Genomic DNA, 16,381 nt, shown 5'->3' with positions numbered 1-16,381 from the left:
ACATAGCCCAGTGATCTTTGCTTCTGATGGATATATGATAATTCATAAATCTTAAGCTGGATTCCAGATTCTAAGCTGCTCAGAGTGAGGGGCTCATCTGCATTTCTAACCATGAAAGAAAGAAATTAAAACAGGTACAAAGCCCATTGTGGTGTTTGCACAAAAGTGTTAAAAAAAACTTTCAAGTGATCTATCAGAATATCAGTGTAATCACTGTTCTGGGGTCACTGATGAGAGAGTGAATTTTAAAATGACTCCCTCCTTTTGTCTAGCAGAGCCACCTAAGCTTAGCTCCGGGCCCCCCGTTGGCTGGTTATGCTGTTTGATCCTGGACAGACTCAGAGCCAGAGCCTGCGTGAACTGGGCTGTGGGGCAGTGGCATGTTAGACTTTCCAGAGGTTTCCTCTTCCCTGGAAAGAAATGCACAGATGCTGCTGGAGCCAGACACCCTGACCCTGTAGCCCCAGCAGCAGTAGTGGCAGCTCTGGTCGGGGTCTCTGGGTGAGGGCAGTCCTGGCCCATCCCTACGTGCGCGCCCACAGTCTCTTGCCTGGCCGCGGCTCCTACAGCCCAGCGGCACTGGTCTGCAGCGCTGTCTGCCTCCTCCACTGCAGGTGTTCGGAAACATCGCTCTGGACGACGACACCAGCATCAACCGTCACAATAACTTTCGCACGTTTCTTCAGGCCCTGATGTTGCTCTTCAGGTGTGTTGCGGGAGGTGGAGGTGGGCCCAGAGCCAGAGGCTCCTCGTCAGTGTGCTGTATAGAGGTGGGTCCAGGCTCAGGGGCCCTTCATTCAGGATGGACCCAGCCCGCCGCTCCTGGTCATACTGGCTTCTCTGCGGTGGGCCTTCCCAGTTTCTCCTCCCTTTCCGCTTGTCCTTCCTTAATGGCTCCTGGGCCTGAAGGGAGGCCCCCGAGGCAGTCGGTCTGAGACCCCTGGGCCGGGCTGGCTTGCCTGCCTTGTCTCTGCTGCCCAGTGAGGTTTTGAAGGACAGGTGTCGAAAGAGACGTTCTTGGTGCGCCATCCCCAAGCTTCCATCAGCTCGCCTTAGTGATTTCGGGGATCTCTGGGATCAGGAAAAGCGGGCAGCAGAGAGCTGCTATCGACAGGGTGCACCTGCTCAGTGGCCCAAGGGACCAACCGGCCAGACATGTGGATCTGAGGGCAGCTCCATCCGCCTCCGTTGCTCGCAGCAGCTGCAGTTCCCACGGCTCCCGAGTGCAGTCAAGGGGCGCACCAGGGCAGGGCCTTGAGGAGCACAGACTTGTGTCAGCTCAGAGGCCTCCCTGCAGAGGTGTGTGGGGGATGGCCCCCCAGCCATTGCTCTCAGGCATGGATGCACGTGGACTGTGGCTGTCCACCACCTTGATGTAAAAAGACACTCCTGGGTGGAGCCCAGAGGGTCGACTGTGTCTCCTTCATTCACTGTGATCCTCAGGGAGGGGGGAAATGTGCTCTCTTTCATAATTGATGGTGAGGGGCCTCATAATAAATTAATATTTAGTTAATAAATAAACAGCAGACCCCTTCCTGAGGTTTCCCTGCTCCACTTTTGGGGACACCCAGCTCAGCTGACCCTATGCAGATGTATTTGGGGGGGTGTGGGAGTTCATTTTTTGGAGGGTGAGCTCAGCCCAGGCCTGCTTCACTGAGTTGCCTGGAGAGAGTTTCTGCCTTACTCTTTGCATCAGATAAACAGCATCCTTAGGCTGACACTTCCCCGAGCAGTGTCATTTCTCTGGACTTTAGCTCTTACCTCCACTTCATTTCTTTGTTTATTAATATCCTGCTTTGTGTGACAAAAGATATGAAGCCAGCCTTGATTTTAAACCTTTGATCTCAAAGACCTCTGTTCCTTCCTCATCACATGGGCGCCCTCATCATTCAGGCCTGGCACAGGCTGAGCCGGCCATTGTCAGTGGGGAGTGGACCCAGATTCTGCCCAGGACTGACCACACGGCGGCATGCTGGGCCCCCTGCAAGTCTGGTGCGCATCTGGCCCCTGTGCTGGCTTCACGCACAGGAGCGAAAGGCCACACAGGCGGGCTTCTGTAGTAGCTGCTCAGGGTCGAGGGTTCTTGGTGTGTTCGAGAAACAGTAGAGGCGGGGGTGGCTGCAGTAGAGTGGGTGGGGACCGTGGTAGGGGATAAGGTCAGGGAAAAGGCAGCTGCAGGTCCGCAGAGCTCTGGGCAGTCATGTAGGGGGGTCCTCGGGGAGGCCTTTGGTCTGATCTGGGCTACTGAGCGGGGAGCGTCCCGCTAAGGAATTGTTGCTGCAGCTCAGAAGGGGTCGTCGCTCGGCCCAGGGAGGTAGGGGTAGTAAGAGCCTGGCTGGTTTTGAAGGCAGGTCAAGATGTGAGAGAGAGGAGGCAAGGATGACTCCCATGTCTTTGGCCTGAGTACTGGGAAGGATGGAGTCACTGTGTCCTGAATCCAGGAGGACTAGGTGGCACAGGCTGGGGAGGAGATCAGAGGCCACGGAGGGAGCTCACCATGGTGCTGACCTCGGTGCCGTGATCTCTTTCCTGTAACACGTGCTTTCCCACTTAGCAGCAGCTTGAAAATCTAATGCCAGAGGTTTCTTTTTAAGAATCAGCATCTGTTAGCCAGACCTAACACCTATGCAGGATCCCTATGGGAGGGAACGCAGTTCTCCTAAATTCCTGGGCTTCCTTCCCGGCCAGTCCTGGGCCTTCCCTCCTGGCCTCACGCTCTGCTCTCCTCTCAGGAGTGCCACCGGGGAGGCCTGGCATGAGATCATGCTGTCCTGCCTCAGCAGTCGGGCCTGTGACGAGCTCGCCAACGCCACGGAGTGTGGGAGTGACTTCGCCTACTTCTACTTCGTCTCCTTCATCTTCCTCTGCTCCTTTCTGGTGAGTCCCGGACCCTGTGCACACCCCACTGCCACATCTGCCTGGCTCAGACCAACTCGCGTCCCCCTGCTCTCTTGCTGACATCTGATTTTGACCCATGATGCATGCAAGCTGACTCCATGTTGATGGACCTTGTTTCCCTGGAGATGAGGACCACGTTAATCCTGAGAGGACCCACTGAGTAAGGAGCTCCTGTGGGCCTGCCTTTACTTCCGTGGAAAGGGTTTCACGTTCCTGTGGGGCACTGTCCCTCAGTTCTCAGCTAGAAAGACTTGAGCACCAGCACTCCAGCCAGCCTGCCTGTGCCTGATGAGGCTCAGGAAACGCATGCGGTCAGGCTGGAGGTGTCAGCGGGCCACGTCGCAGTGAGTGGACTTTACTACAAGTCAGCAGAAGCCTCTGGGAGACTGCACAGTGACGTCATCTGCTTGGCATCTTAAAGCGTCACTCTGGCTTCTGGTCGGGAGAGGTTGTGTGTGGCCAGGAGCTGACTGGAAGTAACAGCTGGAGAAGGGAGGGTGTGGAGGAAGCTGTGTGCACGGGGGCCCCCCTGTACAGGCAGAGCTTACGTGGCTGGTGACTGAACATGGGCATGAGAGGAAAAGGGGAAAGAGAGCTGTGTTCCGGGGTTTGCTGGGGTGAGGCAGTGAACGACACTCCCCAGTCGGAAGGCTGGGGAGCTGCAGGCGGCGGGCGGGAGGGAGTGGAGGCGTGTGGGGGCCTCTGGCTGGAGATGTAAGCTTGTTGTCGTCAGTGATCGGTGTATCAGTCAGGCTGGATGATACCCTCTAGGTCCCTGTGTGGTCCAGAGACCCACGACTTAAGCATCACCTGAGCACTTGTTAGAAATTCAGATTCCTGGGTACCTTCTAAGACTTACTGTACTGGAATCTTTGGGAGAGGGACCCAAGAGTCTGAGTTCTAACACTCTCCCAGGTGCTTCTACTCCCTCCCATATATATACTTTGCTGTACACTTAGCGTAAATCAACTATACTTTAAGAAAAACTTAAAAAAATTAAATACAAAAAAACCCAATGACAAGATAGGAGGCCTCATACTTTGTGATTTAAAAATTGACACCAAAACTTCAGTAGATCAAAACAGTATTATACTGGCATAGATCCAAACATACACACTGAAGGAACAGAGCTGAGACTAGAAATAAATCCTCATGTACATGGTCAAAAGATTTCTAACAAGGCTGCTGAAACCATTTAGTTAGGAAAGATAATCCTTTCAACAAATGGCGCTGGATACCCGCATGCAAAGAAAAGTGAAGTTGACTTTACTTTCACCACATATGAAATTAGCTGGGGACCTCCCCGGCTAAGACTCCACACTTGCACTGCAGGGGGCGTGCGTTTGATCCCCAGCTGGGGAAACAGGATCCATATGCTATGGGGCATGGCCAAAAAAAAGAAAAAAGAAAAGAAATTACCTCCAAATTGATAAAGACTTGAAGACAAGAACTTAAACTATAAAACTCTTAGAAGAAAACATTGTAGTCTCAGATTCATAACCTCAGCTTTGGCAAAGGATTCTTAGATTTGATACCATAATCCTGAGTAAGAAAAGGAAAAAATGGACTATTCAAAATTTTAAACTTTTGTGCATCAGAGGGCACCGTTATACAAAGTGAAAAGGCAACCCAAGGAATGGGAGAGAAGTTTCGCAAGTCGTGTATATGATAAGGGGTTAATATCCAAAATATATAAAGAGGTCCTGCATCTCAACAATATGAGATAACCATATAAAAATGGACAAAGTACTTAAAGAGATGTTTCTCAAAGAAAAAAAACTGTACAAATGGCCAACAAATTCATAGAAATATTCTCAACATCAGTAATCATTAGGGAAAAGCAAATCAAAACCCATGAGACACCACTTCATACCTATTAGTATTGCTATTTGAAAAAACAAGACAAAATAGCAAGTTTTGTGAGGATATGGAGAAATTGACACCCTTGTGCACTGCACATGGGAATGTAAAATGGTATCGCCACCGTGGAAAACAGTATGGTGGGTCCTTAAAATAGTAAACGTAGAATTATAGTATGACTCAACAGTTCTACTTCTGGGCACAGCCCAAATGTCCATCAGCAGATGAATGGATAAACAAATTGTGGTTCAGTTCAGTCGCTCAGTCACATTCAACTGTTCGTGACCCCATGGACTGCAGCACACCAGGTCTCCCTGCCCATCACCAACTCCCGGAGCTTGCTCAAACTCATGTCCATTGAGTCAGTGATGCCATCCAACCATCTCATCCTCTGTCGTCCCCTTCTCCTCCTGCCTTCAATCTTTCCCAGCATCAGGGTCTTTTCCAATGAGTCAGTCCTTCGCATCAGGTGGCCAAAGTATTGGAGTTTCAGCTTCAGCATCAGTCCTTCTAATGAATATTCAGGGTTGATCTCCTTTACGATTGACTGGTTTGATCTCCTTGCAGTCCAAGGGACTCTCAAGAGTCTTCTCCAACACCACAGTTCAAAAGCATCAATTCTTCAGTGCTCAGCTTTCTTTATGGTCCAACTCTCACATGCAGGCGTGACTACTGGAAAAACCATAGCTTTGACTAGATGCAAAGTAATGTCTCTGCTTTTTAATATGCTGTCTAGGCTGGTCATAGCTTTTCTTCTAAGGAACAAGTGTCTTTTAATTTCATGGCTGCAGTCACCATCTGCAGTAATTTTGGAGCCCCCCAAAATAAAGTCTGTCACTGTTTCCATTGTTTCCCCATGTATTTGCCGTGAAGCGATGGGACCAGATGCCATGATCTTCGTTCTGTGAATGCTGAGTTTTAAGCCAGCTTTTTCACTCTCCTCTTTCACTTTCACCAAGAGGCTCTTTAGTTCTTCTTCACTTTCTGCCATAAGAGTGGTGTCATCTGCCACAGTTGTCATAAACAAGACCTGCAAAGGAATGTTACTCAGCCGTAAACAAGAATCAAGTTCTGACAAGTGCTGCGATAAGGGTGAACTTCGAAAGCATCACACTAAGTGAAAGAAGCCTGACACAAAGGCCATATGTTGTATGGACCCTTTTGTTTGAAATACCCAAAACAGATAACTTTCTAGGTACAGAAGGGAAATTGGTGGTTTCTAGGGAATGGGAGGACAGAGGTATAAGGAATGATTACTTAGTATCATGTATTCTTCAGGAGTATGAAAAAAATTCGAAACTAGGGAAGTGGTGGTTCACAGCTGTGCAGACAATAAATGCCGCTGGATTGTAGATTTACTTGTATGTTAAGTGAATTTCAACTCAGTTTAGAAAAACAAAACAAAACGCCTGAGTTTTAGGTCTCTAGAGCTCAAGTTATTAAGTCCAAAGTCGCCACTTTTCTTGAAGGCTTAGGTGAGAAGGGGAAAGCTGGGGACCTCACAATGGGGAAGATTAACCCAGATGGCAGGACAGATGGTGAGCAGGAGTTGATGGGCCTGAGTGAGGATGGTGCAGATGTAGAGACCAAAGCCTTCAGAGGACCAGATCCTGGGCTGGGGTTGGCCTGTGGGACCTGGAACCAGGGAAGGATGCTGCTGTTGCTGGTGGCGATGTGCAGGGGGCCTGGGAAGCCCTCTGAGAGGTCATGGGGAGAGCAGCTGGGGCAGGCTCTGCCTGAGTCAGTGACCTCTGCTGCCCTAACTGCCTCACACAGAGACTTCTGCTGCAGGGGAGGGGCAGGGCAGTGGGCAGGCTGAGGTTTCTGGACGTCACCTCTTTTCCTTCCTGTCCTGCAGATGTTGAACCTCTTTGTGGCTGTGATCATGGACAATTTTGAGTACCTTACGCGGGACTCTTCCATCCTAGGGCCTCACCACCTGGACGAATTCATCCGGGTCTGGGCTGAGTACGACCCGGCTGCGTGGTGAGTGAGCCCCAGTGCTGCATGGCCCTCAGGGCTGCTACCCACCACCCACAGGTCTCAGCACAGGGCCGGGCGGCTACAGGCATGTTTCGAGCGAGCGACCCCCTTTGGGTTTTGGTTGGGAGTCGGGATTCTGTCCAGCTTCCTCCTGGGCGGTATACTCACGCTAGCTCCCTGTGCCCTTGTGTACAGCTCCCTAGGCTGAGAAAGCCTCTTCTCAGGCCTGCAGTCCAGCCCTTAGGAGGTTGCCTGGGGGTCATGGAAGGTCTTCAGGGGGTTGTGACACTCAGGTTCCTATTGGGCAGGAGCTCACTGTCTTCTCACAAGGCATGTCACATCTGGGTTGTGAGAGGTCACAGGGCGTCACCCTCTCATAGCTCTGAGGCCTTTGTGGCCAGAAACAACGTGAGGCCTTAGTTCTTTCCCTCCATGGGCTCAGGGCCCGTCTGCCTGCTACCTCCCGGAGGCGCCAGCGCGCCTCTCTGTCACCAGCCCAGGCTGTGAATAGAGGGTATTCGGTAACCTGTTCTTGAAATCGGATGAACTGCCAGAAAAGATCCAGCGTGTCTGAGGCTCTCTGGTCGTGGTGCAGACCTGATACTGTGTTGCTGTTTCATAAGTGAAGTGGAGTCGCTCAGTCGTGTCCGACTCTTAGCGACCCCATGGACTGCAGCCCACCAGGCTCCTCCGTCCATGGGATCTTCCAGGCGAGAGTACTGGAGTGGGGTGCCATTGCCTTCTCCATGCTGCTTCATAAGTGAGGGCCGAGTGCTTCCAGAGCAAGGGTCTCCTGAAGAGTGACTGGGTCAGAAGACAGTGAAGACGTGTGTCTCTTTTGAGGGAGTCCTGTACCCCTGGACGTCTTGTCCTCAGGCCCAGCTCGGCTGGGTGGGTCCTCCACTGCCCGTTTGTCTGTCCCTTTGTTGAGTTCATCCCCTTGCCCGTTTGTCTGTCCTTTGCCGAGTGCTCGTTCCCTTGCTCATGCATTCAGGCACCTCCACAGCCAGGACGTGAAGAGGCACTGAGGACCTGCCCTCTGCAGCAAGACACGGGGCGTGCTTCCCCTTCTTTCTCGCAGGCGCCCCAGCCTGCCTGCGTCCCTGTTGCGTGACTCTGAGTATGGTCACCCCTTGTGTGGTGGAGGCCTGGAGGAGATGGTCATTGTCCTCATGGGAGGACCCTGGGACTCTGAATCCAAGCTCAACAAGGGGAACACTAGGGAGCTTTCTGATTCCCCAGACCCCCAAAGGGCTGGGAGCTTGGCTGGGCTCCTGCACCAGTCTTCTGATCCAGTCTTCTTAGCCTTCACACCCCATCATAGTGAGGACACAGGTGCTGTGTGAGGCCCTTTCCACTGGGCAGCGCCAGGGCCCTGGGGCTCTTCTGGGCCTAGAGCATCTCTGAGTGTGTCTCACTGCCCTGGAGAATTTACAGTTTTCATGCAGGGCAGAGCAAGCTTGCCTGCTGTTATGTCTCACGCTGCATATGGCTTTCCGTGGTCTTGAGAGCCCTGTCATTTTCAGCACATTTGCCTGTAGCACGTGCTGGAGTTCACAGGCTCAGGCGTATTCCTGGGCTGTCTGGTCAGGAAGGCCCAGTCGGATTGAAGGGGAGACTGATCACACCTGAGACCTGGTCCTTGGCAGGCAAAGGGCAGGAGAGAGTCCAGCTGAGGCAGGACTGAGGCTCATTCCAGGAGGACCCTCCTGACTGTGGCCGAAAGAGTTACCGCTGTTTCTGGGCATATTTTTCCCCAGAGGAGACCTGTGTTGCAGAAAGCAGAGAGATTGTGTAGAATGTGATTTGGGCTAACAGGCAAAGGAAGATCAGTGCAGGGCTGCCAGGGGGGAGTGACATCCCCCAGATCTTTGTGGACTGTAGACCCAGTACCTCCCCAACAGCCCCAAACTGATCCAAGACATACAAGAAGTGGACCTGGGCCAGGCTGCAGCTTTGCAATTGTGCACAGAGATGCTGACTGTTTCCCAAACCCAGAGTGCCAGACCTGGGGCCTCGGGAGGACATGGGCATTCAGGAATATGGTGAAGAGCTTATGGAAGAGTAGGGAACAACATGGAAGCGTCGCTGCAGAGCAAAGCACCATGCAAGGTAGCACACGACCTGTGGTCCGGAAGGAGCGCAGACATGGCCTGCAGCTGACACTCAGACCTGCTGCTCTGGTGAGGGGCTGGGTGGAGACAGCTAAGCAGACCAGGCTTGGACCCCTCCTCTGGGCAGGCCGGGGCATGCTTTGAGGCTTCCATTAGCCTCTCTGACCGACGCAGGGCCCTGACCATCTTTATTTCCCAGGGACCATCTGCTGTCTCTGTATTCTTGGGGAGCCTGAAACAAAAGCGAACTTTATGAAAATCTCTCAAGCTTTTGTGTGTCTGTGTATATACTATGTGTGTGTGCACAGGCGTGTGCATGTGTGTTCTCTGTGCACAGATCTGTGAACACCAGAGTGTGTGTGAGCGTGTTTATGTGCAGGCAGGCACACCCCTCTGTGTACGTGTTCTTGTATACGTGTGAGGGCAGCGCATCTTCATGCGTGTGCGCGCCTGTGTGTGTGAATGCAAGGCCTGGGCGTGTGCGTGCCCCTGTTCCCTGCTCTTCGTAACGCATGCGTGGGCATGTACGTGCTGCATATGTGCATACACATGCTGTGGGAGGCGAGGAGGACACGGCGTTACTGCCTTCTGGTGCCGCCTCCCCCGCCTTCCCTGGTGCTGTTGCCTCCGCACTTCGTGGGGAAGTGCAGAGACCCTGACCGAGAGTCAGGACCACCCCCGAGTGATGAGTCTGCTCATCCTCACACTCGTCCGTCTGTCCAGTAAGCATCCTGAGCCTGGGCCTTGCGCTGGGGCCTGCACCCTCAGCTCTGCTCAGCCCAGCCAGCCGTGGGCAGAGGAGCTGCAGTGTGAGGCCAGGGCCTCTTTGAGCCAGGAGAGGCTGGTGAGTCAGAGGAGGTGGCAGCTGAGCTGAACTGAAGGGGCAGGATCGACGGAGCTGTGGAGGAGGGGTGGGGGCAGAGGGAAGGGGGAGCTGACTGCCTGGCTGGAGGGGAGGACACACTGTCAAGCTGCTAGGAGGATGGCTGCGAGGGGCCGAGAAAGGCCCTGACGCTGGGGTCGAGCAGCCGCCTTTGGCTTTGTTTCATGGACAGCAGGAACAGTTTTGAGTCAGAGTGATGGTATCAGGCCTGCACGTTTCCTCTGGTGGCATCTGAGGGGTTTGACAGCAGAAGAGAAGAGAGGAATGGGGTCTTGGGAACTTGGGCTTTGCGGGGCTTCCAGCTTCTTCATGGGCATCCTTTGGGTCCATGAGGTTAGCAGGCACTTGGCTGAGGCCAGAGTGGGGCTTTTCCTTTATTCCCTCTTTCCCAGAAGTAAACGCAACACAATTTGGAGCTAGTTTGATGGGGCCATGGTGTGGGAAAGGGAAACAATGGCATTGGCCGGGGTGCCCACCTTGGGACAAGGGGGTCCTTAGCTGGACCTGCAGTTTCCAGGGGAGGACATGGTAAGTTCAGGGAGGTGGGCATAGTCAGGAGGGCCAGGTGTGGAGAGAAGCTTCGCCAAGGAGGCCCTGGCGTCTCAGGCGCTGAGGGGTGAGGGAAGGGGCCGTCAGAGAGCCGATGAAGGAGGCCCAGGTGTAGCTGAACCGACAGCCGTGCTGTGAAGTGGACACTCTGGCCTGACACTGCCTGCATGGCGTGTCTCCTGCCTGCTGGGGGCTCTAGAGATGGTCGGGCTGCCGTGTCTCCGGGGCACTCCCTCTGCCCACCCCTGGGCCCCCAGCTGGGTGCGCCTCCCCTGACTACACCTCCAGGCAGTGCAAGGCTGGGCGGGCGGGACGGGCTCCTCGTGCCTCCCTGCCTCTGTTGCCGTAGCCTGTGGCGTTTCCTTTCCCGTCGCCGGATGCATCGGAAGGGAGATGCGCCACCCGTTGGCTGAGGGACGGGCTGTCCTCGTGCGTTGGCCTACAAGGTTCTCTGCTTCAGAGCCCCCATCAGAAATGCTCTTCCCTGCCCGCGGTGCAGACACAGCACACACTCCCTGCCTGGTGTGGATGTGACGACACCTCTTGCTCCTCCTGCCCTGTCCTGCCCACACTCCAAGCCTCTGGACGGTTTGGTTTCCCTGACCCCTCCAGCTGGCTGGGGGCAGGCAGCTCCGTGAAACTGCACACAGAGCTTTCTGCTGGGCCCTGAGGACGAGGACCAGCCGCTGGTGGGAGTAGGGGGCCAGGTCGCTCCCGTGCCGAGGAAGCGGCCGTCTCGCCCACATTTGCCTCTGCACTCTTGAGGGTGGGCTGATGGTCACACAGGCCAGAGGCCAAGGGCCCCAGAGAGGGGCGTATGGGCACAGGTAGACCAGGAACAGTGGCCCCAGCAACCCAGGGTTTCAGATTCCTGCAGAGGAGAGGGCAGAGGCGGTGGGGACCCAGAGACAGGTCCTCCTGCTTCACCTCTGGACTGATCCGCTCGGCTGAGCCCAGGAGTCTTGGGAGGAGGACCGGACCCAGGACCATCTGGGGTGGATCCACTGGCCTGGAGAAGGCTGTTGCTCCTCTCTCTTGGTTGGCCTGAACCTGACCATATCTCTAGGAACCCAAGCAGGTCCCATAAGCAGCTGTCCTAGGGGTGGAGGTGAGGCTTCCAGCCTGGTGGCCAGTCTGCCTAAGGAGGTCACAGTCATCAACCCTAAACACCTACCTTGGTCTAGAGCCTTGTTCCATATGTTGGTCCCAGCCCTTCCTGGTGTGCTGTGAGGAGGCTGCAAGAGTGGCACCAAGCCACATCCCGCCCCAGCGACCCCAACTCCACAGTTTCCTGCTCAGCTCTGATGCAGCAGCAGCCCTGCTCTGGACAGGGCTTGGGTGTCTCTGGGCTTGTAACAGGGCTTGCCCCCACGGACCTTGCCTCTGGAGCCACGGGGCCCCCTGCAGAACAGTGTGGCTCCCACACTAGTTTTTCTGGCCTGCGTATAGGCTTTTCTCTGATGTTTAAGCCTCTCGGCTCACTTGGAAGCAAATTAGGCATGAAGGGAAGCTGGCGTTCCTGCTGTGGTTCCCCAGCCAGCCTCTTTGCTCACTGCACAGCTGTCTTCTGGCTGGCGTGGCGAAACAGCTCTTTTCCCATTTGGCATTGTCCATGGCTTCTGAAAGTGTAAAGTCAGAGTTGACAGCCCACAGCCTCCCTGATGCAGCCTCTGCCATCTCTCCATGTTCCCTAGCTCAGATGCCCCCTGCTCACTCCCTGCGTGGGGCCAGAGTGTGGAGGTGAGGCTGGGGGCCTGGGACGGGATTGAGCCTCCCCCACAGAAAGCCCTCGTTTTGCTTGTTCTGACTTCCAGCGTTTACTCCGACACTGGTTAACTGGCTCTTTTCTTGTCTGCTTCCTCCCCCACCCTCCTGCCGTACCCCTCCCGTGGACCCTCCCGTGGACCCTCCCGTGGACCCTCCCGTGGACCCCACTCTGCCTCGGTCCTATGGGCCGGGTCTCCAGTGGGCGCATCAGTTACAATGACATGTTTGAGATGCTGAAACACATGTCCCCGCCCCTGGGGCTGGGGAAGAAATGCCCTGCTCGTGTTGCGTACAAGGTAGACCCCACCCCTGCACCCCACAGGCTGTCTGTGCTGGCCTCCCATCTCTTCCGGGGCTTGTCTGTCTGTCTGCTGCTCTGCCATCTCTCCGTTCCTTTCTTTTCTCTGTCCCAACCTTCTCCGCTTCCTTCCCAAACAGAGGGAAACAGACACTGTGAAGTGTCTCTCCACTGGCCCCTTGTCCCATAGGGCTGCCCCCTCTGAGAGCTCCCCAGGAGGCTCAGGAAGATGGAGCCAGAGCCCAACAGCTGCCTTTTCTCATTCCCTTCTCTTCCTCAGAAAGGAGGGGACAAACTAGCTTTTTTGACAGAGGCTGTTTTTGTTCTGAGCTCAGGACCACACTCGGCTTCTCTGTCCCCCAAGCCTCTGACGTGGGCAAAGTTGTCCAGCCCGCAGTGTCTGGCCTTGCAAGGCCTCTGCAGGGTGCACCTGTGGAGCCCACGCCCAGCTCCACATGCATTGAACTTCGTGGGCTATGGAGGGGGTGTTGTCTAGAGCTTCATGAATCCATGGAGCCTTGAGAAGGAAGGGTGCTGGAGAGAGGCATCCTGCCCTCATTCCTGGGCCTCCAGAGGGTCCTGTGGGGTGAGAACAAACTCTGGGGCCTGGGTGGTCCCATGTCCCTCCCCCTCTGTTGCCGAGGGCCCAGTGGTCTGAGCTGCAAAGAGGGAGTAAACTGAGGACACTACCAGACCTCCCCCTGGGAACGTGAGCAGGCCACGTGGCCCCATTCCCAAGTCTGTTCCTATGTGTCCCTGCATCCCCAGTCACCCTCCTTGGTGAGTAAGCACTTCCCATCCCCCTAGCACTCCCCGCCTGAGAGCCCTCCAGCAGCCCCAGTGGCTACATGACTCAGCCAGCACCGATCTGGAGCCTAGCTGCCATCTCCTTGTCTCTGAGCAGGCTTCCCACAGAGCTTTCGTCTCTCTGGCTCTGTCCACGTTGTCTGTTTCTGTGCTCTGATTCTGGGCCTGCATCTGTCCCCTGGCTCAGCGCAGCCTCTGGGAGCTAAGTGGCTCCTCTGGGCCATACATGATGCCTCTGGTGTCCTCCTTGGTCCTCCCCCGCCTGGCATGCATGTCGAGTCTGCATGGAGACCCTGCATGCGAGGCTGTAACACTGTCCTCAAGACGGAGAGCTCTGTCCACGCCGACAGCTGTGGCCAGGGTAGGCGGGGAAGGCCGTGATAGGCTAGCCTTTGGAGTTCCTTCTTAGGTGTGCTGGCCCAGTCCAAGGTTCCGGGCGTGAAGAGACCAGGGGAGGCCTTGAGTTGAGTGAGAGTAGGTGGTCTTGGTGAGTTGGGAAGGGCCCAGGGGATGCACGGAGTGCCACGGCCAGAGGGTCTAGGCCCAGGCAGAGGTGCCCGTCTGTTCGCCCTGGTCTTGCCCCTCTGCTGCTCCCAAACTCCTGGCCCTTTGGGGCCTGGGCAGGCAGGTGGGGGGCTCTGGTAAAGGTGCCCTGGACAGAGCTCTCCTCTCTGGGAAAACGCCTGCTTGTTCCGCCTTCATGCTGGCCCCTGACTCCCTGACTCCCCTCGAGAGGAATCGTCTGCCTCTCCCACTGCCGTCGGTGCTGGCCTGCGGGAGCGCTGCGCTCTGGGAGCCGTGTGTGCCGCACAGGCGATGAGGGAGGCCCCGGGACCGTGACTGGAGGTGCCACGTGGGGCTTTGCCAGCATTAGGGGCCAGGGTGTGGGTCTTGTCTCCAGCCATCTGCCCTCCGTCAGGCTGAAGACTGGATTGGCTCCAGAGTGCTGGGGGTAGAGTGGCCCTACCCAGAGAAGGGGCCGAGAGGCTGCCCTGTCCCAGGGTTTAGGCTTGGCAGAGGACAGCCTACCCCATGGAGTGGCCCTGTACCCCCCCCTCTAGCTCCCATCTTGGTAAGGAATAAAGAGGCTGCTGGGAGAGGACAGGGGGCCACAGTGCCCCCAAGGGCTCCACTTGGCCAGCAAGGCGGCCACCCCATGATCAGGACATTCCAGACACATCTGAGACCATTTTGCTCCTGGAGATCACGTAAGTTCTTAAAGCCTCAGGCTCTGGACAGCTGCTGGTTGTTACCAGAGGAATTTGGTATAGACACACTCCTATTTCCAGCTGTTCTGTCCTAGAAAATGGAAGAGAGGGAAGGGGGCTGTTCACCTAATGGTGAAACAGGGAGAAAGCTTGCACAGGCCCCAGTCTGGCTGAGCGCTTGTGTCCCTGTGGGATGGCCCTGGGCCCCTGTGCAGCTGGCTGAGCCCGAGGCCCTTGCAGTCACATCTGTTGGCTCCTTCCCCCGTAAGGAGCTGGTCTCGAAGAATTTCCTTGTTGCCTTGGGCTGGTGCCATTGAGCACCCTTCCTTAGCCCCTAGCTGGATGGTGAGACACAGAGGCCATGCCGGGGCTTGTGTCTCCTCACTGGGAGCTGACCTCTGAGCTTGCGGTCCCGGCTGCCCCACCACTTGCCTGATGCTCCTATCTGTGGGCTGTCCCAGGGGTCCTGCCCCCCAGGCCCCTCTTTAGCCTAGGCCACATACTTGTTCTATCATGGGCAGTGGGCTGGGATCCCTCTGGCTGAGACATGCCTGTTCTTTCAGAGGAATCCAGTCTTCTGGCCTGGCCCCACTGGACAGTATTTACCTGGACTGCCGTCTTTCTGTAGCCAAGGGAATCCTCAGCTCAGATGAGGGTCGGGGTCCAGGGATAGTGTGAATGCTGGCAAAACTCCTATCCACCTAACGTCTCCCGGTCCTGGGAACCCTGGGAGGCCCGGCCTGATCTGCCCCCTTATCCCCAGCGCCTGGTTCGTATGAACATGCCCATCTCCAATGACGACATGACCGTCCACTTCACATCCACGCTGATGGCCCTCATCCGGACTGCACTGGAGATCAAGCTGGCTCCAGGTGAGAGAGGCAGCCTGGAGGGCGGGGGGGCGGGGCCCAAGGCAGGGCCATGTGACTGCGCCGCCTGCCCCGCTGAAAGCCACCCCAGGCAGCTGTCCAGGGCGGGGAAAGGGGCCTGTCTGGGCGGCTCCTTGTCAGACACTGACCTTGTCTCCTGAAACCGTCCTGCACGTTAGCGCTGCAGCGACCCCGTTTCCGTGTAAGGAAACTGAGGTGGAGTGAAAGCGATGACCCCAGATGACCACAGTCATGCGGTGCTGGAGCCTGCGTTACATGAGCCAGTGCCCCTTACCTGGTGGAGAGCACCCTTTCCCCATCGTGAGCCTAGTCCCCCCTCAGGACCACGAAGCCCCCACCAGACCAGGGAGGAGATGGACCTCCCGCTTGTCCTCCTCTCCCGCCCTCTCACGTGGTGACTGCTTCCCCTTCACAGAGAAAATGGGCCCTCCCCCACGGCGCTTCCTCCCTGCATCCATGCCCTTGAGCTTGGCCCTCTCTCGTGTAAAGGGATGAGCTGAGGCCAGTCTCCCCTCTTTGCATACTCGGTACTATTTTCATCGTCGACCCAAGGATGTCATGCCCCAAATTCTGTATTCTATTTCTTGTCCTGTCAACTGTCTCTTCTGGGTTATTTTCATCAGTGTATAAGTGTGCTGTTACTGTTCCTGTGTTTTGGAAGCTCTCCTCTTCCCCTACCCCCATCAGCTTCTCCCTTCCCCTCCTCCCCTTCCTGGCAACAGGAGAAGCGGGCCTGTGTCGCCTTTGGCTTCTCCTTCTCTAGTCTGCAGCCCGGCTTTCACGACGCGAAGCTTCTGTGGCACTGCTCTTGTCAAGTTCTGCGGGAACCTCCCCTTGCCTCGTGGGGCTGTCCGCAGCCTGTCCGCAGTAGTCCCTCCCTTTTGTGTGAAACCCCTTGTACCTTTTCCTTCTGTTGTTTCCCCCAATCTCTGAAGGTCACGGTGTGCTTCAGACACACATTCCCACCTTTTCCCGTGGGTCACGTGTTGTGAATTCCAGTTCTGTATTTTCAGTCCATGCCTGCTGCTAAGCCCCAGGCTTATATAGCCCACACGCCACTCGCCAGCTCTGCTTGGAGGTGCAGTAAGCATCTAGAATCCACGTGCTGACCCTTGAGCTCCAGA

At 55.7% G+C, this 16,381-nt stretch overlaps 1 protein-coding gene across 1 annotated transcript in view; it reads left to right on the top strand.

The window, feature by feature from the left end:
- Positions 1-16,381, top strand: part of CACNA1B (calcium voltage-gated channel subunit alpha1 B) — a 210,466-nt gene that overhangs the window by 180,952 nt on the left and 13,133 nt on the right. The window contains exons 34-38 of the mRNA XM_042245300.2: positions 615-706; positions 2,733-2,877; positions 6,617-6,744; positions 12,254-12,350; positions 15,131-15,239. Coding sequence (XP_042101234.1) covers positions 615-706; positions 2,733-2,877; positions 6,617-6,744; positions 12,254-12,350; positions 15,131-15,239 — 571 coding nt within the window. The remainder of the gene's footprint in view (positions 1-614; positions 707-2,732; positions 2,878-6,616; positions 6,745-12,253; positions 12,351-15,130; positions 15,240-16,381) is intronic.

Source organism: Ovis aries, chromosome 3, assembly GCF_016772045.2.
Source record: "Ovis aries strain OAR_USU_Benz2616 breed Rambouillet chromosome 3, ARS-UI_Ramb_v3.0, whole genome shotgun sequence".
Lineage (NCBI taxonomy): Eukaryota > Metazoa > Chordata > Mammalia > Artiodactyla > Bovidae > Ovis > Ovis aries.
The sequence above is the reverse complement of the archived record's forward strand: the minus strand, read 5'-3'. Positions and strand labels throughout refer to the sequence as shown.